At 38.8% G+C, this 24957-nt stretch overlaps 2 protein-coding genes across 2 annotated transcripts; both read right to left on the bottom strand.

Moving 5' to 3' along the window:
* Nucleotides 1–1463: 1463 nt before the first annotated feature.
* Nucleotides 1464–9796, bottom strand: paip1 (poly(A) binding protein interacting protein 1). The gene is made up of 11 exons (XM_084947006.1): nucleotides 9372–9796; nucleotides 6894–7045; nucleotides 6579–6776; nucleotides 6332–6444; nucleotides 5797–5908; nucleotides 4921–5046; nucleotides 4698–4804; nucleotides 4296–4413; nucleotides 4124–4178; nucleotides 3616–3694; nucleotides 1464–2540 (listed from the first exon to the last, which is right to left on the bottom strand). The coding sequence occupies exons 1-11, from the start codon at nucleotides 9568–9570 to the stop codon at nucleotides 2453–2455; spliced, it is 1347 nt and encodes a 448-aa protein (XP_084803132.1). The 5' UTR covers nucleotides 9571–9796; the 3' UTR covers nucleotides 1464–2452.
* Nucleotides 9797–14025: 4229 nt separating this feature from the next.
* LOC146376453 (fibroblast growth factor 10-like) lies at nucleotides 14026–20575 on the bottom strand. The gene is made up of 3 exons (XM_084946372.1): nucleotides 19886–20575; nucleotides 15160–15263; nucleotides 14026–14816 (listed from the first exon to the last, which is right to left on the bottom strand). Exons 1-3 carry the CDS (start codon nucleotides 20343–20345, stop codon nucleotides 14625–14627), a joined length of 756 nt encoding a protein of 251 aa, XP_084802498.1. The 5' UTR covers nucleotides 20346–20575; the 3' UTR covers nucleotides 14026–14624.
* Between the last annotated feature and the right edge of the window lie 4382 nt (nucleotides 20576–24957).

Raw genomic sequence — 24957 nt, 5'->3', positions numbered from 1 at the left:
CATAATATAAGGCCAGTACTGAAACTAAATAATTAGTCTGCACAATTACTTAAAATCTCAAGACAAAAAAAGACCTCACCACTCCTTCATTTAAGTTAAAGTTACTGAAGGACTTCCCTGACAACGAATGACTTACTCACTTTACAAACATTATTCACTTTATTCACCAAATGGTAGCAATCACAACTGTACAGTTTCATATCTGTAAACTGGGAGACAGTTAAAAGGGTGGAACAATCACACATCAAGCAAATGGAAATTTTTAATGCCTGTTTTCTCACTCTGTGCAAAACAATGATACACAAAAAAATTGCCAACATTTCCAAGGAATGTTCCACTTTGTTGAATCTGTGCCATGAAGATTTAAGGCAGTTCTGAATGCAAAAGGGAGTCAACCGTGATACTTGCAAGTCTACCTAAAAAAGTAGGTTAGTGTGTATATAGCAAGCAAGCAAGCAATTTATTTATATATTACATACTGTGTCATATGCCAAGGAGTAAAAATGGGTTTTAAGGCGTGTTTTAAAAGTGGACAGTGAAGGGGCCTCTCTAAGGGGCAGATTGTTCAAGAGATTAGGAGCAGCAATAGTATAGTACCAAAAACAATCATACAAATAAAAAAAAAGCAAAACCTTTCTAGAACTTTTGCTAATTGTTATGAGCCATCAACTCTTAGTGACAGAATGACAACTACATTGTTTGTTTCACCATCATAACCAAAAAATGATATAACAAGAGTATTTGTATTGTGAACCCTGTTGAAACTGCTACATTTTACTAATATAAAGAACAAATATCCTTCTTGACTGGCAAAGCCTCATGACTCTCTTTTTACTTTGATGACACAACATGTTTCTGAAGTTTGGTAGAGCACTGTTCTGGTTGCAGCAGATGACGTACCAATGAGTACAGGTCAGGATTGATCAAATCTAGTTGTTTGATAGGATGTGATATGATTTATTGTCCCCTTAGGGAAAATTGATGTGGACTCAAGTACTGTACTGACACAGAGTTACCACCTGATGGCAGAGTTTGTTCAGAAGATGTTTCTAGGAGGAATATCTTTTAGTATTTATACACACAAAGTAAAAATTCTCATGTCTTTTCAGGTCCAGGTAAGTGTCATAAATATACAGCCATGAATTCAGACAGTCCCTCCCAGTTGACAAATACAGCAGTGAATATGGAAGCTAACACTAACAACAGCTTGATGTCCGCATTTACTGGTAAGTTTATCTTGCTTCTCTTGTTTTAGGTCAGTCTCCTTCCAGTGCATCCTTAGTACAATGATGTGAGGTAATGTTTGTTTCAGTGGGGTTTTTTTGTGTGTTTTACACACAAAACACCCACACAAAACTTACTATTGAGACGGAAAAAAACATGGATAAAATAAAGGCATTTAAAAAACAAATAAAAACAACAACAACTATAAACTCAAAAACACAAATCAAGCAAATGCAGTCTCACATTATAAAGAATTTATTGCAGGCAAACAATACTATAAATAATATTTACAAACTATAAAACAACATTCCGTTTTATGGGAGCCACAGATTGCTGGTAAACAGTCTTTCAGTCTCGGGATAACAAGGAGTCTGTTTCTGCAGTCTAGTTATGCAACCCTGACCTGCAAGATGTGTATATATTTGAAAGTACATTCAGGAAATCAATTGGATTTAGATGCAGATTTCAGTTTTCAAGCTCTGAATTTTCCACAAAGGTCTTTGTCAATGTTCGCTTCACAGTTTGTGAATGAATTTAAATATTTTCTTATGCAACATTTCTTAATTGGCACAGCTTTCCACAGAGCTTTGGAACACTTCAGTTAGCTGCAGCCAGATGAATAGGTGAACAGCCCAAAATATAGTGTTTAATATCGACGGTGTGATGCAATATCACAACAGTAGGGATAAAGGCTGTAATACGTAGTAAAACAACCAACTCACTCATCTACAGAGAATTTAACATCAGAATAAAGCATCTCTGTGATGCTGTTTTTCTGGCCTCTACCTATAGACTGGGGAATTAATTAGCAGTTAACAAATTATGCACACATTAGATTAAAACACATCCACCTGTAAGAAAATAACAACAACAAAAAAAAAAAATCCACAGCAAACTACTTCCCTCTTGGCATTTAGTTTAGGCAAAGGAAAGAAAATCTTGGAAGCTACTTCAAAAAGAACAAAGAAAAAGCTTCCATGTCAAAAGAAGTCTAAATTCTTCAACCTTCTGAACAGTTATCCCACTGATTGTCCCAATTTTTCTAATCAACACTGACTGAAAACAGTGTCGTTAGTGCAACTATGAACAGCTCGTTTTGTTAAAATGCTTGCAGTAAAATAAAAATCTGAGCCTATCAAATGCTAGTTTTTTCTTTTTCTTCCGGCACGTTGAGTGGGAAAAGTACAGTATATGCCTGCTTCAGACTTTCAGATTCTTCGCTCTCACGTCATTGTTGTCGTTTCCTCTCCGACTCTAAACAAAAATTCTCAAAAGCTTCTTCTATCTCTGGCTCCATCTCGTCCTCAAAGTCGTATCTGTGAATGCAACACAAGGGATTTAGAGGCATGGATGTTACTTTTAAGATCCTTAAAAGTAAAATGTGTACATTAAAGTATTTGGCATTTCAAAGCATATTCAGAGAGACACACACAGCTCTGAGAAAGAGAGAAAGAGCGGGCGGGGGGGAGCAGGAGTGAGTTAAGCCCTCTTTCACACCCAGCTGCTGACTAAACTGAATCTGAGACTGTGGTCAGCCCTGTTGCATTGTGGGGCAGTCAAACACAGCTGCCAAGCTCAGGGGCCCACAGGTCAGTGGTGGTCACATGACTTCTCTTGGGAAGCTACTATCCGATCACATGACCAAAGTTGTGCAAGCATGGTGACACGGTTGAATTCATACAAAATGTGGTCTAAATGACACCACGGTAACACCATATGAAGATTAAGCTAATTAGTGCACCTGCAGTGTTACTGTGTGTGCGCACTCTATGAGAAAGGTGTAATACTTTTACAGAAAAACTCAAATTATTGCACTTAGCGGCTCACATTTGTAATTCTCCAGGTTTACATACTCTTACTTGCCAAAGTAAACAAGGAGTTTGATATTAGTTGGGAAGAGAACCACAATGATGTCTGCAACACATTACATGTGTGGATTAATTGTGCGCCTGAAGGGCATTCAGATGTACAAAAATGAAGAATAAAAAAATGCTGATGCTGTATTCAGCAAATTCAGCATTTGGTGAATGACTATGGAGGGCAAAACTGTCAAACTAAGAAATTAGCCAGTAAATTAATCCGGTTCACCAAAAATAATAAAGCTTTTTAACAAATACTTTATCTGCGTTTGTATTAAAGCCCACATTTATGTTGTCACACTGCATTTTAAGTGTATTTTTCTTTCAATTTATCTACTTCTACTTTTTCCGTGTTATTTTCCCTATATGTATTCCTCTATTTCTATATGCATTAGCAGAGAATTAACAGGTGTATCTAGTTAACAAAGCAAGAAGCTTCAGTAAATAAGATAAGAGGGGGGGTGGGGGGGACCAAAAATAAATAAATAAGTCCTTATGATCCTTATCAATTACATTTACAGTGGGTACTTACACTTCATTTCCATTTTCACCATATACATCATGGAAATAGTCCTGCCTGTCCAGCATCTCTTGGTATTTTTCAGCATAATCTGTAAAACCATAGAGATAACAAGATCAGCATCATAATCGTATGCCAACTTAAAGTAGTAGCAGCATGTAAATTACATACAGGACAATGACCTGACTGAGGAGAGCCAAGAAAACATTTAAAAATGTGTTGAACAACACAGACGTAATTGTGCACGGGTCAAATTTAGAACAATTAATAGAAAGATTCTATTCTATTCGGCAAATACATGCTGCTGTTTGAACTTAATAGTATGCACCTACAGCCTGCTCAAACACTACTAGACAATCCCTAAAAGGACTGCAAGTGGACTGGAAACAGAAACTTGAAAAGAGCCAGTTTAAAAACGCACATATATTTTAAAAAGTTCCTTGCCTACAGATGTGTGCATATCCACATGAAGGGCTGATTTTTTACATTTCTGTATATCTGTAGATATCTGTAGACTGACCTGGGTCTGCTGCTGTGAAAGGAGTGCCATCTTCTGTGTAGAATGTAGGTTCATTCTGGAAGGTTGAAACACAAATGCATGAAAAATAAGAAATAAAGAGCGAGTGAAAGATGCAGAATTAAAGGAAAGACAAAAAGAGTGATATGAGGAGCATGCCACAGTTAAAACTGACCATGAAGTAGTTGGGGTCATTGTCTGGTGTGGCACTGCTAGCTGCTGCAGCTGCAAGGACTCTGCCCCAGTCACTGGACCTCAGCTCCACTAGTTTAAGAAGCATCTGTCTCACATCTCTGAGAAGAAATATTAATTAGAAACTTTTATCTAATCAAGCTGATATGGCAATTTATGGCTAAATCTTAGATTATGGTACATGCTCCCTTGATCCTAAGTTTAGAAAATTAGAAAATTGTATTCATTTTCATGAATATTTCACGAAAATAAATCAAAAGATTTTTGATGACCTGATGAACGTGTTCACATGTGACCATCAGAGGCGACTATGTGTCTTTCTTTTTAACTACAAAGTTCGATTTAAGAAGAAGTGGTACATAAAAGATCAGACTGGTTGTCACACCTGCTGCAGGCAGCATCCAGAACAATATCTTCTATTCTTTTGATTAATTCTCCCATGTGCGACTCTCCACTCTCTTTCCAGGCATCATCCAGGACAGAACCTGTCAACTGCAAATTCAAAACATATTCTTATTTCCTCCATTAATGATGGACATACATCAAAAGATTTGAAAAAATTAAATTAAATTAAAAATCTGGTAACATTTTCAACTGAACTCTGACACCTTAAGCAGTTTGACAGCGCAGATGAGATTTGCATCCACAGGACTGGAGAACAGACTGATCAACAGGTCTTTCAGAGCACCTAGTAGGACACGTGCTCGAACTGGAGGTCCCTGTCCACTTTTTATCTAAAAAATAAAAGATTTACACACATGTGGAAAAGTGAATGACACAATTAAAAGCTGACAGTAATCTGGTCAGTATTCTGGTGTTTGGGACTTACACTGTGAGATGCTCCTTCCTAGCTCCAAAGACAAGATTACTAACTAGCTGCCAGGAAGGTAGTGAGGCTGCTTATTAAAAGAAAACCTTGCATACACTAGGACACTAAGCTATGCAGCATTTCAAACACTTAAATTATATTTGGTGATTAATTTTGGCATTTTTTCATGTTTGAGAGCAAACACGATGGATTTATAAATTTAATGGCCGATTCCCTCTGTCTACTTTGAAAGCTCTGTCACTGCTAACCTGCATTTCCATACTTGTGGTTTCCTACTGACATTTGTTGCCCAGATTGCTTGTTAACATGTCTAAAAGTCTGCCTTAAAAGTCTCTTCTCCTGACATCAGGAAGACTGAAAACTAACCTCTTCTGACTGCAGCTAGCAACTGTTTTCTTTGCTGTGATCTGTAGCTCTGCTGCAACCTAGAGGGCCGCTCTACACCAGGACCCGCAGCAGATGGAGAACTGATTGATGCACACCTGCGCAAGGCTCCCTAAGGCTGAGAACAGACCAAGGACTACTAACACTAGACACTCTTTTGAACAATAGAGTCTTACTATAGGAAAAAGACTCACTGGGGTAAGCAGACACCTCCCAGCTATCAACACAAGCAGAATCGAAAGGAGAGACTGCAGCGACTCTGAGTTCTTACCTCCAAATGTAGGTACAGCTCTCCCAGAAATAGCACATACGAGTGGAATTTCTTCTGAGTCTCTGGCTCTCCACGAACAGCTGCATCCCTTTGTTGAAACTCTGTTTGACATCTGCAACAGACAACATTCTTACTTTTGAAGTCACAAACTGAATCTATGGGTGACATTCTGTGGTGCTGTACACCTTACATATGTTTATTAACTCTTATATTTATATGCCAGGCAGGTCACAGGGTAAAAGTCTGGCCCCATAGTTTGGAGTGTTGGTTTAAAAAAAATAAAGTAAAAAAAAATATAAAAGTTTTGCAGAAATAGTGAAGAAAATAAAATTCCCATCTTTAATTACAGCTAATTACTTACAACAAGCAGAGATGGAGAGTGCCAGTATTATAACAATTAATAAACTTGTATTATTTTATATTGATCCTGCCCAGTGCAGTGGTTAAAAATGGTTATATACATCTTGATTTACTTTTCATAGGAGCTTGTCCAAATTTTATACATACAAATCAGAAGGAGAGGGGGGAAAAAGACCTTTTCAGAAGGAGCTGACGAAAGTTGCCGCTTGCCGGGGTGATTATGAGATGATGGGAAAGGTAGTTACAAAGCCTGGCACCAGTATAAGCGAAGTTTGGAATAGAAGTGGACTGCAATAAAAAGAAAGGCAAAGATATTAGTGAGGTCCCCTTTACAAAATTGCATGTATTGTAAATGCATTTTGTAAATATGTGTCTAAAGGTTTTAAATTATATTATAAACTGCCTAGAATTAAAGACTGAACCTGTGTGTAGATCAGCTCCACCAGCTCCTTCAACAACTCTTCAGTGGTAACCCAGGAATTGAGAATACCAGTAATGTCTTCAACATCTGACTCAAAGGACCCTGGCGAGGAACTCAGGTGGCCAAGAAAGTCTGTGACTGTATCAGCCAGAGTTGGTTCGCCGTAATAGGCATCGCTGTCATCATAGTAAGCGGAGTCCTTTACAAAAATTGAAAGAAAAACGTGAAAATTCAGAGAAAAATTCAACAAGAACTCCAAAAATTATCACCATAAAATGCATCAGGATTAATGTGTAGTGTAAAACTGTTCTCTTACATCATATTGGTTAAATCCCAAAGGCACAAATTCGGGAGCATTAGCTGAAAGCTTTGATGACTTGATCATGGAATCTACATCATTACCACCTCTTGAAGCAGATGTGTTGTTGTAATTTGGACTCTGTGGAGGTCTGCTTTGTCTTCTATAATCTGGAAAAACAAAAATATTTTCAAGCTTTGCTTTATGGGAGACTACAAAGGTGTTTTTAAAAAAAAAATAAAAAATAAAAAAATAAAAAAAATACTGCTGTAATGTGGTTTATTTTTAACAATCTTTGGGGCAACAAAGAAGGTCTGTAACACTGAGGAACAAGCTTTATCATTAGATGAGTGGACAATATATAGCACTACATGGGCTCTGTCATTGTTTTACTTTTTTTGGACTTTTGATTCCCTTAACAAAAATACTAAACACCTTTGACACAACAGGTGGAAGTTGCTTGCATCATGCACACAGATTTGACATGACATTTAGACCACCAAATAAAACAGGCAATATAAGACGCAGCACTGTCCAAAAACTTAACACGAGAAATGAATGTTAGCTGTGTGTAGCAATACAACAACAGCAAAGACCAAGACATGGTACTGTCTTGGTCTTTGCCTACTGTTAATGTTAGTTCAACAGAACTAACTTTGCACTATTAAAAGGCGTACTGTGTTTTAGGAGAAGCCCAACCTTAATTTAAACACTGGGATGCCAAAACTCATTTATCTGATGAAAAATCTGACTTTAAAATATGTAAATGATTCTGGTATGTAGTGCCCAAAACTGATTGTCTGACAAAAAAAGTATTATATAATTTCTCAAAAATATCCCTGAGGAATGACAACTTCTTTTGATGCAGAAAGAACATTACCTCCTGAAGGCAGACACTACAATCAGCTTTTGGCAAAGTGATTTTAATGTATTTATTTATTCAGTCTCACTGACAGTAAAAATGTCTTTCTTTCTTTTCTTTTTTTTTCCAAGAGCTATTTGGCCAAGAGGGCAGCAGAATCTGCAGTGAATGCAAATGTCCCATAATGATGGGACACATTTTATTGTTAATTTACCAGCGCACGGTCATTTGTCTGTCTTTGAAATGTTGTGTATTTACACACTGGCTATTTAAATTTGATATATTCTTGACAGGTATCTGATATCTTCTTTGCAGAACAATTCAGCAGAAACTTAATTTTGAGATTCGGTGATATTCAGTGGTTATCCAGATCCACAGTGAACTACTTCCTGTGTGGTTACCTCAGGGAAAGTGTGCATTCAGGTAAATCCTGCATAGCTGCAGAGGTAAAACAAAGCATTCAGAGAGACTGCATCCATTCCAGTTTATATGCTAAGCGATGCTGTGTTTGGATTAAAAGGGAGAAAGTGTATAAATGTTCTCTTTCTGGTGACCATCTAAGGAAGGTAATTCATAAATCTTAGATAATATGAAGAATATGTAATAAATTTTAATATTTGCACTTAACATCATTATTCTTATCAAAGATACGTGAATTTAAAGTGTCTCCATCATTATGGGACATCCTGTATAATGTAATAATTGTATAAAGATATTTAACTGTCCACAAAAGGACTGCATTGATTATAATGTAGGCTACAGAGTAGGTACAACGCAGACTGATGAAGATACTTGCAAAAAAGGTCATTTCTTTATTTAATATATAATCCTGCTGATTAAAGACTATTTAGCAATGGAAACAAATCTATCAACATAGAAAAGGTGCTAACCACTCGTTTTTCAATAAGAACTAAACCACCACTTTATCTGAAGCGCCACAAATATGAATTACGGATTCTTCATGACCTCATTCCCTGTCATTTGTGCTCCATTCGTGTATTTCTGATAGTTCGTGAGGTTTTAGATAACCAATACTGCGTTTTCCTTCATCAAGTATTACTTACATTCATGATAGCCGACTTACTCTTACTGTAAAGTGTGGTCCTCTGACAATTTCATGAAAGCCTCTTTACTAAGTAACCCCTTAAGAAACAAGATCCAGGCTTCTAGTCATGCAAAAACTGGACGTTTACGGAGTCTCGTGAGCTTTTTAAAATCGTTGCTTCACTCCCCAGTGCCAAGCTAGTTCTTCCTCCTTTTGCGCTGACGGTGGGCTAACTTTAGCTAAACCAACTCTACAAGTACAAGCACAAGTTTAACCTGAGTAAGACAGAGTTAACTAAGTGCGAGCTTCATTTAGATGATGCCTAAGATCACATGAAATCCAACAAACGCGTGGATTTCCCAACCGAAAAGCACTAAGGTTAGCTTTCCCTTAGCAGCTAGCTAATGTCAACTCCAGATTTATCACAACCGAGCGCTCCCCAGAGGAAAAATGTCAACCAGATAATATTTACACTCAAGCAAACACATTTTGTGCTTTAGGTCTCCCTGTCATTGAGTTAAAATGACAAATACCCGAATCTGAAAGCAGCTAGCTGCATTAGCTGAGCTGCTGTTTGACAGCTCCGTACCTCCATCAGGTATGTCGCTAACAGAGCCAATGCTGTTCTCGGTAAAAGGAGGAGTTGTTCGCGGCTGTCTCAGCGGCTCTCTTTGGTTGAAGAGCGGGGTCTTGCTGTCAGCGTCCCCGGCGCCTGTCATGAGTCCGGGGTCTGCTGGAAAATTACGGGATCTCCCTGCTCCGGGAGCTCGGTCGAAATTCTCGTTCATGACTGCTCGGTGTCAGCCTCGGCTCTTAATACAGCATCTGATATATAAACGAAGATGTTCCGGTCGCCCTTCCAGCTGCCGTTTTCCGTGCGTAGCGGCAAGTGCTTGTGGTTTTTTGACTGTAAAACGCGTCCTATCTCTCTTTCATGGTGGCCTTTTCTCTATCGGATAGTATCAGTGTGTAATGCTACATAACTTTTTCGGCCACTTCCTTTAACAACAAACTTGCTGTCACTGATTATCCAGAATAAAAAAATCTGCCTCCCTCTAGTGGCACGGAGTGGAAGTGGGCGCTGCAATAAATACCGTCTTGCACGGGATCGTTTAACGCTTAAACACAGCAATGTATTTTTTTAATGGATTACTGCACAAAGGCCTTGAAACATATTTAACATTTATGAAACATCTGCAAATTTAAATGAAAAGCCATTATATAATGAGAAAAACTAAATTTGCACAACTCTGCTTGGAATATATATTTATTTATTATTTCAATATTTAGCACCAGCAGCTGTATTCTTCACACAACACGAACGCTCTTAAGCAAGACTTCTTTAAGTGTTCTTTAGGAATATTTCTCCAGACCTCATGATGGATTTTCAAAGCTAGAAGCATTTGGGGGTCATAGTCATCCTAAAAATGGAGCCGCTGCCAATCAGATGCTTTGCAGTTGATATTATGTTCCTTTTTGGTGTTCCTCTTTACATATTGATGACAATTTAAAGGAAAATTTCAACTTTTGGATTTATTACTCCATCAGATCTGTTGGACATGCCTGAACCTTCTCTCCCAGTTTCACCTTCTTAAGAATGTGCTCCAGAAAGCACCAAGACCATTGCTGACGAGGCTTCGATGAGCAGTATTTGGATCAGCTTAAGGGCCAGACGGATCACTTTGTTCCTGTGTCAGGTCTTTGCTGGATTTTTTCTTGTTTCTTAATTACCTGATTTTCAGACGCTTTTCATCTGCTGTAGAATTATCATATATGTTATTTATCCCTTCTTTCATCCTCCACTTGTCAAGTTTTGTTAAATTTTGCAAGGATTATTAATATTAATGTTAGCATTAGTAGCAGTAGTAATAGGAGTTACAAAGACTAACTCATTCAAATGCAGATATTTATACAAAATTTTAAATATGATAATCTCCTTGTAAGGAAGACTCCCCCCCTTCCTACAATTATTTGTATTAAGTTGTACAGCACTTTAGGACTACCTGTCACTTTATTAAAAACACCTTAACTTGCACTTTATTTAGCGCCGCATTTTAAGCACATCAATAACATTTGCATACAAGAAGTTTAATTATTTATTGAATATTTATTGAGTATTTTAATAATTAGCCAGTAGACTTTGTTCCAGGTCCTGCACAGCTGCTCCTCATCAAGAAATGTGGCGGTTGTCTGTGAGGAGAAAAGAATTGTTACTGGGAGCAAAAGGTAAGGAGAACTAACGCAAATGTGTGCAAGGTCTAGAGGTAAAGGCGGTACAAAGAAGTGACTTACAGAGATGTGATGACTCACCTTCCCTTCCTGTGTCCTCTCCAGGATGTTTGGGCAAATGTTTCCCCAGGTGTCCAGATACCAGTTAAAGGTACCAGGAGAGGCCATTGGTGAAGGGAGTGTGGGGAATCTTTGTGCTTGGGGTTTTTGGGGTTTCTATAATAATGGTAAGGTTTAAGGGTAAAATGTAAAATATTTATTCATTTACATATTCAATACATATTCAAAATGTATGTCTATGTGTATTTATTGAAATTGATGATATAATGTGGTGGAAGGTTGGGATTTGAGAACTCACCTGTTAATGGAATAATGGTTTAGCCTGTGACAGCTGAGAGTATTTAAGGCTGCCAGCTACCATTAGACAGGGTGATTGTTTTGTGAGAAGGCTTAACATATGAGTGATTGTCATGTCCTGAGAGCTATATGGTGAAAAAATACCTCCTGGTCTGCCTCACTGTAAATCCAGCTGTGAAAGGCCGCCCTGTTACACTCCTCATGTATGATGGATTGAAAAATCTGACAAAACTTACGAAGAGCTGCATATCGTTTTAGTTAGACTACAGTTTTTTTTTTTAATTTCAAATGACAAAAATGTTTTGTCATGCTTTGTTTTAGTTTTCAGTTTAATTCTAGTTAACAGTGAAAATGTTAGTAGAGGGAGTAATCATATTATTTGCTTATATTTGTAATAAAATGAACACAATATACTACCAGTATATTAATGTGATCATGACAAAAATGCTAACAAATTATAGGAGAAATCTTCGCATTCATAAGCGATTATGCTTTTGAATGTAGAGGTGCACACTGTCCAATTTGTTGTATGAAAATTGGACGTTTTCTTTTTATACTAAAAGAAGGATTGTGTGAAATATGAATATCTTTTAACTTTTTTCCATCAGATTTGATATGTACTGAAAAAAATCCACATCAGGCTTCAAGTTCCATGACAAATTCTTTTTCTGATAATTACCAAGAATTCAGGTGATGATGTTTGAAATTTCGTAGACATTAATTAATTATCTATAATTAGTTGCAGTTTTGTTTTCGGCGTCAGTTGCATTTAGAGAAAAAATGTTTCCAAAACTTTGTATGAAAATTTTCATTGCACATAAACGCATGCTTGGTTTGTTTGTTTGTTTTTTAAAAAAAGACTATCTCCAAATAAATACTGAGGTCACAACGTGGTTGTCTGCACACAATAAGCACGTGCTGAAGGGCCTCATGTTGATCTAAAATGCTAGAAAATTATTTATCCATCCCAGAGGAAAGACTGTGAACCTGAACAACCCCCTCAGAAGTGCCTCTCCCAAGCTCACTCAGTAGCTGCCCGCTGCAAACATGTGTTCTACCAGACATCTCGGTGTAAGTATTCATTAGTTGTTTTAGCCTCCAGTCATTTTCCACTTGTTTCTCAAAGCTGGATCACATTATTCCACAGAGAATTCCAGTGCCAGAAATGCAGAGACCTGCTTTGATAGAAGATTACTGTGCCTATTTTGTGTTATTGCCGTTTTTTTCCCTCGCCGTGCCAGTGTTTTGGAGAGAGTTCAAACATTCACAAGGGAATGCAGAAGATGACAAATGAATTGGATTTGTGTGTGTTTGTGTGTGGGTAAGTCAGTGGGGGTTGGGGTCAGCAGTACACATTATGTAGGTCAAATCCTCTGTTATTTATTTGACTGCATCTTTAGCTCGTCATGCACAGCAATTAAGGACAAATCAAGAAAGAAAATGCTACTGTATGTGGTGTCATTAAACTCCTAGTGCATATCCGTGCTTTAGTTCTTATAAAGAAATATGGTTTAAGTCAATTCAGAATCACCTTTAAAACATTTGAAGTCTTTGGATGAAGTTGGGGATCAAGACATGTATGTATGTATTTGTATTTGTTCAAAAGTTGTACCCTAATTTCACCTTCTTAATCTTTATTTTTAGGTAACATTTATAGTTTATCTTCAAGACACTATTGTGAGTCTGGCTTCAGAGGTTCAATAGTCACACCATATTGCTCAATTAACCTGTGAGAGCACACAGGGCCGTGCAGGGTGCAGAGATGTGCTCGGTTGGTCTTTACTGGTGGAATGCACCGCAGCATTCCTCAGTATAAATCACTCAGCGCAGTAACAGCCATTAAAGAACAATATACTAAGGCTATAGATCAGACCGCCTTTGTTGTTTTCACTCCTTCCGGTCTCTTTTCACACACCAAGCTGAATGAATTTAGGACTGAAGACAAAGGAAAACTTCTGAAGCCTTTCTCTCAGCTGTCTTCCTATAATCTTCCAATTTCTGATGCCCATCCAGAGATAGTTGTTATGAAAGGCAGGATAAGAGAACACAAGGTCCGGAAGCCTGTGGTGTTAATGTTCTTCCTATGTTCTTTTGATCTGGGATTGAGGCAGCTGCCATTGATTAGTGTGTTTATGATTAGTGTGTAGATGATTACTGAAGGAAGTGGGTGGTCAGGCACAGGTCATATATTTTTTTTATGCACTTCTTTTGTATTTCTTTTCTTACATGCATACATTCAGATCCTCTTCCAAAGCCCATACAAACCCATGGGCAGCAATTTTTATATTCATAACCAGCTATCTTTACCAAGCAAGCTTCCACAGTAATGGTCTGATATTAGAAAATGATGTCAACATCTACAGTCCATACCAGGGGAGTTTCCCCCCCTCCCATTTTGTTGTGGTTGGTCTTGTGTTTTCAGTTTGTTTGTGCACTAATCATTAGTGCAATGGTTGCCACATGGTATATCTGGCTAGGAATTAATGGTTGCCTTTTGTCCCTTCTTTCCTACCTCAGATACCCAGATAAGAATACCATGACTTGAACGTTTACCAGGGTCTCTCGGTACTTCTGGTAAACCTTACCATTTTTAATGCACTTCTCCCAGTCTTTGGAGTACCACAGAGGAACGTTCACTGCATTGCAGGGGAGAAATGGTACTTTTATTTTTCACATAATAGAGTTCTTATAAAACAAAAAGAATTCAAAGAAATGCTTGTGTTCCCCTTCAGTTAAATATTTCACAAAATAAATAAATCATTACAATTCAGGCAAAAACACAGTGGTTAAGTATCGAACATTTGCTTTAAATGTGTTCTATCCTTTATTATTTCCTGCTGCCGTGATAAACGGACTCACTGATTGTTTCCCACATCCTGAACATTTTCTGTTCTGTTTATGTGTCTCACAGGAGAATATGGATATAAATAACATCTTGAGATAATTCTGCATCTACTACAGTTTATTTAGTGAAACAGTAGCTTCGGTTGTGTCCACATCACACACTTAGTCCAGCTGCAAACTGTTTGGCACAGACAAAAAAAAAGAAAAGAAAAAAAGAATAAGCATTGCATCTGTGCCAGTGAAAACACAGGTAACACCATCTCCCAGAAAAGAAGAGACCACTTGTATGCATGACAGTGTTAGGCCTTTTTTTTTTTTTTTTAAATCAAATGAGAGCTTTCTCACTTTTCAGAGTTATAAACCTCCCATTTTCAGAGTTTCATATTGTCCCTCTCCAGCCGAGTGCACAGGTTCACACAACAGTTGGAAGAAAATGTGTGGCTGTGTTCTTCCTTCGGGTTTTCTTTCCTCTCATCGGCTTCCCCTGGCCGTTCAGACCCACAAACATCTGCCGCTTCCCATGCTTCCACTTGGCTGATGCGTACGTGTTGTAGCCGTTCTCCTCAATCCGCTCCTTCAGGGTGCAGTCGACACCAAACTCTCTCTGTAAAAAAGCAGGTATCATGTTGCAGTGTTATAAACTTAGCGTGTGAGGTTAAGACAAAACGCACATCATTATCTTGTGCAAAATGCATTGTTGTCTGAGTGCCTATTTACTACTTCCGAATCTACGTTGCATGCTTTTCTGTGTGGGTGATTTCTGTGCATTTTTAAAGCTGCATAGTTTTCTCAGTGGTTCACATGTGTGCACTGGTCTGGTTGTGATTCAGAGTTGACCCAGCAGTTGTAGAACTATAGATAAGGCTTCCTTTGATAAGGACTGAAGAATCTAACACTAGCTCTCTCTCTCTGGAGCTTCCAGATTGACCTCTGACTCGGATACTAACCGCTCCGTACAGCTCTCCTTTCTTGCTGATAGCCAGATAGAAGTTGCTGCTTAGCCCTTTGATGGCCACCACTCCCACGTCCACTGATGTGATTTCCAGAATACCTAGGGATCAGCAAAAAGAAGGTGACATTAATATGTGTCAACATTAATAGTAGGCATGCTATTATGTCATGAACAACTGAATAAATGCTGTGGAGCAGAGTATAGAAGAATTAACACTCTGGCACCGGTCACAAACCACCCACATGAAGTGCAGATATAAACCTGGAGGAATCCACAGGTTTTTCAGTAATAGTATAATGAGTACCAGCATTTGTATTTTGTGACATTTACATGGGGAATGTGTGGGATTTCTGTGCAAGGTTACAATTATTCTTGGGCACATTTCTAATTTCTGATATTTTAAAGTTCCTTTACAGCCTACACCTGTATAAAAGATTCCAGCTGCTCAGGTCATTTAGTCTGAAGATTAATAGGTGGATTCCCCCCGGAGATTTCTCGGGTTGTTTATGTTGAGTTTGGTATTTAGCTTTCCAGGTCCCTGTGCAAATACGTCAGGTTTATTGTAAACTATTAGGGGAGGTTAATTTATACCTCAGCTAAAATGGATGTGTTTTTGCTGTAGACAGCTGTTGTTATTTGTGTGGTCTCAGTATCAAAGGTCGGAGAGCTATAACTTCCTAATGTGTCCTTTGACCACAGAACCCACTTGTCTCATCTCATGCCGGTGTGTGTGTGTTAGTGAACCCCACTGTTTCCCATGGGATGTTTGATTTCATGCCGCCCTCCCTACCTTCCTTTTCCCACTTCCTGTGAGCTGTTGTCATTTTACCCCAATTAACACCCATATGTGTATGTGCACACACACACACACAGAGTGGGGGCGTGAACTCCAGAAAGTCAACGACATCCTTTGATCAGACCAGGGGCCCCTCCTCTGTCTGATGACTGTTTGTGTGGCACCCTGCTCTACTGTCAGACTCACTCCAATGTGGCTGGGGGGGGGGGATTGGAGGCTGCCAGCCTTGGACCTGAGTGGACAGCGGAGGATGCAGGTGTGCCCAAAAGAACAATCCCTCTGTTAAATATACAGCAGCTTCTCTCCTCGTCCGTGAGGTCTTGACTGTATCAATTTCTAGTTCAAACAGCGGCACCTCAGGGCAGTGAGGTCTGAAGCTGCAAGGCGGTGTTGGGGACTGTGACACAACGGTCATTGAAGATCTGAGAAGAGCTGGTTTCTGTATGGGATCGGATGTCGGGTATGGAGTGAGGATGTAAGACAATCTATGGCAGTCTCTGGCTGCTCTGTAAACATGGGAGTGATGAAAGGAAGGAGAACAGAGGAGGACAGAGGAGCCATGACAGTGAGACTGGGGGTGGAGTGAGGATTAGAAAGGCTGTAATGATCACTGATCAAAGTAAGCCACCGGAGGCAGGGGCGAGACAGGTTGTATATACACACATGCACTAATGCACTCTCTCACTCACTTACTCACTCACACACACGGAAACGCACACACATACACACACATATGCACAGTTGTTTTGAAGCAGGTGAATGTGCACTTGCATATAACACACTAACTCAGGTTGGCTGTGAAACTACTACAAAATCTCCATACACTGCTCTGTGCTGAAAGGCTAAATGCTTATGTAGACCCACAATAGGGAAGTAATAAGGTCATGGCTGCCAATGTGGGAAAATGTGCTCATCGTTTAGCTTTATTTACGCTGTTAATGGGATAGTATTGCTTCGTATGGGGTTTATTTTACAAACCCCTTTTAAAATGTAGCCTAAAGTAAGCCAGCCAGGTTCAGCAGTTTTTCTCTTGCAAGCTTTTTGCGCCTAATGTGTGGCTTATTCGATACGCTCTGGTGGGAGTTACAGCAGTAAATGGTGCGTTGTTTGTGGAATGGAGGTAGATGTTGCCAGTAAGAATTAGCAGTGGTTTTTCCACAGCGGGGAGCCAAAAGAATATGTGCTTTGCAGCTTAGCATTGTTATTCTTTCTCACTCTTAAACTTCTTTTTTTCAAAATAGATGTTCTGGTTTTGAATAAAGCAGTATTTGGGCAGATAAGTCAGGATTAAAATGTTGATTGTTATCATTTCCATGCAGAAAAATAGAACAGAGTGAGGCGTAAATCAGGAAATATAGTAATAACACTTGATAAGGACCACACTCAGTGTATTTATATGGAAAGGAACCTTTTTACTACCTTTGAGAAAAGCTATTGGCTACATCTCCCTCCTCAGACCTCCATAAGAGCACCATCTGGGGGTTTTTTTTCAAGTAAAAGGTCGCTGCTATATTTAAAGAAATTATTTATACAATATTCACAGGATATGCCAAGAACTGTCTTGTGCACATGGCCTGGTTCCTTTAGCCTTCCTCTTTCTTGAGACACACACACATAGACACACACACTGGCCCAATACAAGTATACATACAGTCTTTACATGCTCAACCTTTCACACCATCACAGCCATGGATAGTTAGCCAGACTTTACTTATTTATTTATTACCACAAAGCCTTTCCCTGAGTCTTGTTTAGCAATGTTTTACTCAGAGCTGCTAGATGTCTTTAAATTTTAAGACAACTCTGCTGTGCTTAGGCCACGCAGCTACTTAGCTGACTTTAACACAATCTGCCTTCCTTTTCTCCTTGCTTCTCTGTAACCTCAGCAAAGGCTCACAGTGGGTTGGAAAGCCATGTGGGACAGTTTTGCACTGGCATCCCCATAAATCTGTGGGAGGCATGCTGCTCCTTGCAGGGCCACAGGGAGCCCCCCCAAAACAGCTTGTAGATAAATTAATTTAGAATAATTAATTTAAGTTTGACGAATTTAAATGTAGGGTGCCTTTGCATTTCAATTTCTGATTTCAAAAAACTTTTTTCCAGTACTTGGAAAGAAAATGTGATATTTTGTCACTTCAAGGGATCATCAAGGGTCTACAAAGGACGTCAGTCCAGGGATCATGTCTAGCCTCAGGGGCTAGAGCGAAGACTGAAGCTGCTGTTGTGTAGTATTCTTTACCATGTGAACCTGATATGTGGGCACATAATCCATACAGTGTCCTCAGACCCCCTTAGGACACAGCTTTGTGATGGCACCACCATTGATATACTGAAGATGAACGGCTTTGATGTGGCCACAATAATATTCAGGCATGTCATTCATGACTTTGTACCTCTAGAGAATCTCACTTTCACCTCCTTGCCTGAACCTCAATTCATTGCTAATTCAGACTTACCTTTGAAAAAAGCAATGCACTGGGGGGGAAAAAGTGGATTTGTGGGTCAGTAAAAAGGAAGACAGAGGGATAAATTATCTCAGAAAGATACATAAACTTTAGAGTGACTTTACACCAGACTTCCTTGCACCACTTCAGTTTTACTACTTAAAGGAAACTGCTAACAAAAGCAACAGTAAAGGCATCACGGTGTAATATGGTCAGGAAATAAAGCTGCTTCTGTCATGACCTTGTCAAAACAAACATCTCCCCTGACATTTTGCCTCCTGTGCCATTTCCCCCAAAGTCACTTTGATTGAAAGTGCGGTTTAGCTCTCCCAAGAGGAACATTAAAACTTCGGGATACACTTACTATGGAATTGGGAAAGAGAGAAAAAAAAGTATATAACAACAACTAAGTGGGATATATGTGTGTGTGTGTTTGAGCACATGTGCTGCTGTTGGGTACCATAAGATCACACCCACCGGAGCATGTGATTGCCTGCTGGTTGATAGGCACACACACGTTGCTCAGTGGGAATGCTGGGAGACTAATGAGAATGCTATTTTACTGACTGATACACTGAAACATACAACATGTAATCACTTTAAAGACATGTTTCTCTGAGCGAGGACGTCAAGCTGCTTTAAACAAATGTCTGATCTGTGACTGAGGGTGTGTAATTTGCTTGATGCTGGCGGGCAGAAGGCAATCTGAGTGGGAGAGTCATAGCGAAACAGCCAAAGAGAAGCAAAAAGGGTCTAAAAGCATCAATGAGCTGGACATTCATATCCTCCCCCTGCCACAGCCCTGTTCTTTCTATGGATGTTATCAGTGCTGTTTACCCTGGGCTGTGAAGACTGCCTGATAATGGCTGGGTTATCTGCTCCTGCTCCTTTTTAGACCATCTGAGAGCTACCATCATTGTGCTGAGTGTTTAGACAGGAGAGATATCAGTGGGATGTCTGGTTTAAAACAAAAAGACAACTCAAATTAGGATTGCTTCCTCCAAACTACCAGTGAATGAACTGCTAACCGGTTCATTCGCGTAACATGAAAGGATCACGTTTTTCCTTTAAACTCACCATTTACAGGTAGCAGCACAAGTTATATTTCTATAGGTACAATCTACATATTTACTTTGGTGTTACATAGGATATAGATACAGATAGACAGAAAGATGTAAATGTATTTTTTAAATAAACTGTCAGGATCTAAGTTCTCATTTAATATGGTTTCTTGTTACTAGAAATGTCCCACTTAAAGACTTCATCAAGTGCTTTTGTCACATTTGATATACTAATACAAAACAAAGGCAAAGGTTTGGGCTATAGAGCTTAAAAGTTTTGATATCACACTCACAATTTAAAAGGTAAAATTAATTCAAATATTTCAGGCTAAATGAGCCTTGGATAGGGTCACACAGATCACTTCTTGGCTCTGATTCACTCTTCTTTACCTACTTTTGTTAATTGAAAGGGTTACTTACTGAAGGGGTCGTCCTTGATTTTGGTTCCATTGACTTTTCCATTCTTATCGATCCTCAGGAAAAACCTCTGGAAAGAGAACAGCTTTCTCCTTCGTATGTCCCCTAGTAGATGATTGTAACTGCGCACATGCCTCCCCTGTGCTCCCCCAGTCCGACCCACAGGGCCCCCATTGGCTCTGGCTCTAGAGATCAGCTCAGCTTCAGAAATGTTCACTGGAGCTCTGAGAGTCTGTGGGCTGGAGACCCTATCTGTGTCACGGTGGAACTGATGGCAGGCAGCCTCATGCAGGGATAATAAAAAAACCAACAGGGTGACTAGTACAGGAAAAGCCGGGGTGATAAGCAGTGCTGATGACCGTAGTCTGAAGGTGGCCCCAGAGCCTGAACGAGCCCCTAACCCAGCCCTGGAGCAGGACGAGGCAGAGGCAGCCTTACTCCCTCCAGCAGTCCATCTGATCATGGTAGTGTGCTGTGAGGAGGACTAGAGGCAGCCTCGGAGCTTGGGACATGCTGCTGGGGGTGAAGATTGCCTGAGAAGGCAGGGAGGGAAGCCCTCCACAGACCAGAGTGAAGGTGTCCCTGCACAGTGTCCAAACTATTCAGCGCAGGTATAAAAATGTCAAGATATCCTTCTGGGTGATTTTTTTTTTTTTTTTTTGATTATGTAATTTCAGTAAGTCTCTATTTTTTCAAGCTGGTACTCCACTCCGTTCTCTTCTCCACTGCTGCAAGGTTTTAGGCTGGTTATCAAAAATTCCAAGTCTGTTTTGGAAAACATCTCAGTCTAAATGAACAAAGATTAAATAAAAAAAGAAAAGGAAGTGAAAAAAGCAGGCAGACTATTTTACTAATTCTTCTTAAATTGTTTGTGAACTTTTAACTCTTGCTCAAAGGGGCTCCGGTGTAAGCCTTTTAGTCCCAGACTGCTTTTCAACTTAACAAGAAAAAAAAGATAAGAAAAAACTAATAAAAACAAATATCCAGTTGAGAAAATGTAATAGTATCCATGTAGAAAGGTATCTAAAATCTGGTAAAAGTCTTTAGTTCCACTGAAATTAAAAAAAAAAAAGAAAAATGGTGCCACCACACCATTTACCTGTTCCAAGCTGCTAAACTCCACATGTGCAGGAAAACATTTCCAGATTTTACTCTGAGGACGAAAAACAGGATTCAAGACTTAAATAGGAAGGTTGGTCAGTCCAGGCGAATATCTGTCCTCTTTGGGTGCCCAGCTCCTCTCGCTCTCTCCTCATTTAGCTCTCTCTCTCTCTCTCTCCCTCTCTCTCTCCACCCCATGACTCCACCTTCACACAGCATCGAGGTAACGGTCTGGGGAGGTCTCTTTTTTTTTTTTGGCTGGATTGAGTCAGAATTTTTCACCTCTTCTACTTTATTTGAGAATTCCTCACTGAAGATTGATCACTGAAAATGACTTTATGTCATGTGTAGCTGTGTGTGACTCTTAGTTATTTGATCCCTCCTTCCTTTACTCAACCCCCCCACGCCCCTCCTCACATATGGGAACAAGTACTGGTCTGCATGTGTGTCGGTGTGGTGCTTATGTACAAGCAAGTCTAACTTATGAGAGTGGGTGAGAGGTGATAAAGGGGGTTTATCTTCATAGATGCTACCGACCAGGAAGAAGAAGCTGCCTGGTGGTGTTGGATCTTTCCCTACAGCTACAGATTACACTGGTGATTGGTTTATTGGTTAATGAAAGATCTGTCAGGAGTTTTTTTGTGTGTATTGGATGTAAAAAGGGGGCCTACTAAGGGCTGTATAATTGAGTGTGAAGCAGATAAGTATTACAAACTGAAAATGAATTCACTTGCTCCTCATTAAGGTGATAATCCTGACAAGTGTCCTTCCTCCTCTACAGATTAAAATCATATTAAGTTACAAGTCTGGATGCTGCCTTATCACTACCATCTTTCTAATGCCTCTCTTCTTCCTTCAAGGCACTTTATCGTAGAGTGTTATCTCCCCTGCAGTGCTGTAATGCAATGAAGTTCTCCAGTTTCACTCACCAGACCTCTATTCCTCTGTGACTCAGGTGTCTTAGTGGACATCAGCCAACAAGACTGTCTTACGAAGCATTATTTGCTCCTAAAGGCAAGACAGGCACAGAACGGACAATGTCATAGTGGACTAGGCAACAATGTAGAATATGTGCAGTGAATGTGCAAAATATTAGGGACGGTCAGTTGTCTCACGAAGCACATCGATGCTGAAACTCCAGATCACAATATATCAAGTGTTAAAAGTTTTATTTGATTGTCTGTTATGTGTGTTTTGGACATAAAATCAAAACTAGCTGAGGTTTTGCAGATTATTATGAGGTTAACCATTATCAAGGACCATAAAGTAGCATTTTAACAATCCAACATGATAAACAAAACTTGCTGCTGGGACTCTTATCTATTTTCCCTGATCGTCTTCTTTTTAATGTCAGCATATTTCCTGGTCCCAGCTTTCTTTCCCTTAAGTCCTCAATTTTAGGGCCTGCTTTAATGTCTGTCAGCGGTCCATGGCCAGAGAAGCAGTTTGGCTTCAATTCTGGTCTTGGTTTTATCTGAGGTTGCAAACGAAACAGTGTTATCAGCAGTTCCTTTGTGGCGTCCGTTCCTTCTGTGATAACCTGAATCCACGTAGTGGACATAGGGGATCAAGGACATGTGCACAATTAATTCCATGTACATTTGCATATATCTACAATGTATTAAATTTAATGATGAATGAAAATGTTCCACTGATTGGCTCAAACAACTTAGAAGCACTTAAATGATGCAGAATATATGAATAAATACTGTATGTCCTGCTAATTAGACAATGACATACTAAATTTAAATGCTACCAAGGGGTAATATACAAGCTTGTAGATTATTTCACTTACAGCTAAGACCAGTTTTACACTTTATGCATTTAATAATCCCCCCAAAATTCACATTGAAAGCGTGCATTACATTTTCAGATGCTGTTAAACCTTTAGAGATGTAACAGTCTAAAACGCTGCAGAAATACCTACAGGTCTAACATGATTGTCATCTGTGGATGCCTCAGAGGGATGTAGGCTTCAAATGATGTTGACAGACTCATACGATTTGGAGGATTTCTTTAGAGGCCAAGGAGCAAATTCTTTGTAAACACAACCATAACTGTCTTTTTCTTTTCCAGCTAAATGCAATATAAGTGAGATTTGCAGGGCCTGGAGACAGACTCATCTCCTCTCCTCGATCTACAGCTTTAGCATTTAGTTTTATCTTTATAGATCTATCTCCCCGAATTGCATTTCAAAGTTCAAGACAAAAAATAATAGAACAGACAAATGTTCTTCTGATCCTTCCCTACAGGCTGTAGCTCTAGCTCTGTTTTTACACTATTCTCAAAAGTAAAAACATAATTACAATAAAAGCAAATACCGGAAATTTAAACGCATTAGAGGAGATTTGATTTCACACAGCTCCAATTGCCAAAAAGCAAAATGAATCAAGGTGACACACATGGAAGAGATTCATTTTATTGTTTTTACCATGTAATTGTAACATTTTCACATGATATGGCTCTTTTGTTTCTGCACTGACAAAGCACATCAGGTGGCTCTTTACTCTGATTTGTTTTAGATTTCACATTTAAAAATTGAGCCATACAACTGACAAGATGACACAATAATCACACTTGCTGATTATTCAGTGACCATTATTTGTACTAGAAAGAAAGCACAGAAACAGTATTACTTGTAGCTGCAATATTATTACACTGGAGCAATATGGGCTTCAAAACAGAATATTTGTGTATCACAAGTAGACTTACTTTTGGCAGTGTTTTAGGTGAAACACTATTTGATATTTCAAAATGTTTCCCTTTTACTTTAAAAGGTTAATGCATTTTTATTTAAATTAGCATTCTGTGTTTACATTTTTTGCGTATGTTTTCCTCTGAGCATGCACTTGGCAACAGTGGGAAAGAAAAACTCCCTTTTAACAGGAAGAAACCTCCAGGAGAAGCAACACAGGGATGTAATTGATACACATCAGTTAATCAATAATTATGCTATAATATGTTCTGAAAAGTACAATTATCCATCTTGAGTATGTTTATTTGAGATAATATAAATACTGAATAGATTTTATATTTATATGATATTTTACAACTTGCACACTATTAAACTACTTAAATAGAATTCTGTCTTCTAGAAAGTAAAAAAAAATTGGAATACTTTTTTTCCACTTAGCAAAACGTGCCTAAAGTCTGGCCACTTTACACATAATAAGTCTAGCAAAGTTTTTCTTTGCCAATTTTCTACTCTGATTTTATTTCTAATTAAATATTGTAATCATCTTTAAACAGCAATGTCAAACTCATTTTGGACCACAGGCCACAAACAGCTCACTTTGACCTTAAGTGTGTCAAACCAGTCAGTCTGTCAGTGTAAAGCAGTTTAATAAAATAATAAAATAGCCCTTTATTATCAACAGTTCATTTCTCTTTTTCTACATGATAAAGAAATGCTACTGTCGTAAGAAACAGACATGTTAAATTAAAGAAAAAGTTAAGGAAACTAATTTCCTATAGTGTCCTGACATAACAAAACGTATTAATTTACAGAAAATTCACTTTTTTTCTTTACTAGTAACCCCCTATAAAAAATTAGAAATTTCTACAAGCGATAGTGAAAAAAACAGGAATGTTTTTGTCATTTAAATATATATCTATTACTTACTATAGTCTAGTATGAATGACCACAGGGTATGTCTTTATCAGGAGGAAAAGCCGTGAAAGAAAAACTGAAAATGCAATGAGAAGTCCAACGTCTTTACATTTTCCTGTGGGCCGGTTTGGAGTCTTTGGCGGCTGAATCTGAATCGTATTTTTTGACAGCCCTGTCAAAAAATGTAGCACTTATTTGAATATAGGAGTTATATTGTTGGTATATCAATATAAATGAGAGGTTCTTATTTTTTGTTGCATGCCAAGTGGAGCAATTCCACCCCAGTGGTGAGTTGTTGAAGTCAATTCTGGCCCATTTTGCTATAATTTTGACCTTTATGGCAGGTGGATTGTGCGCAGAGTAT

The sequence above is a fragment of the Perissodus microlepis genome, chromosome 12 (assembly GCF_051167445.1).
Source record: "Perissodus microlepis isolate ML-2025 ecotype Zambia chromosome 12, ASM5116744v1, whole genome shotgun sequence".
NCBI classification, from domain to species: Eukaryota; Metazoa; Chordata; class Actinopteri; order Cichliformes; family Cichlidae; genus Perissodus; species Perissodus microlepis.
Note: the sequence above shows the minus strand (reverse complement) of the source record. Positions and strands in the feature narration are given on the sequence as shown.

Bases quoted from the DNA above. Each gene is read 5' to 3' on its own strand.
- paip1 (XM_084947006.1), bottom strand. From the start codon at position 9,570: ATGAACGAGAATTTCGACCGAGCTCCCGGAGCAGGGAGATCCCGTAAT. The intron at 5,909-6,331 runs GTCTTTTTCCCC...TGTCTGTTGCAG, and splicing joins CGTCAGCTCCTTCTGAAAAG to ATGTCAAACAGAGTTTCAAC. The intron at 4,414-4,697 runs GTGTGACAACCA...ATTTCTTCTCAG, and splicing joins CTGGATGCTGCCTGCAGCAG to AGATGTGAGACAGATGCTTC.
- LOC146376453 (XM_084946372.1), bottom strand. From the start codon at position 20,345: ATGATCAGATGGACTGCTGGAGGGAGTAAGGCTGCCTCTGCCTCGTCC. The intron at 15,264-19,885 runs GTAAGTAACCCT...GCTGATCCCTAG, and splicing joins AATCAAGGACGACCCCTTCA to GTATTCTGGAAATCACATCA. The intron at 14,817-15,159 runs GTTAGTATCCGA...GCTTTTTTACAG, and splicing joins AAGGAGAGCTGTACGGAGCG to AGAGAGTTTGGTGTCGACTG.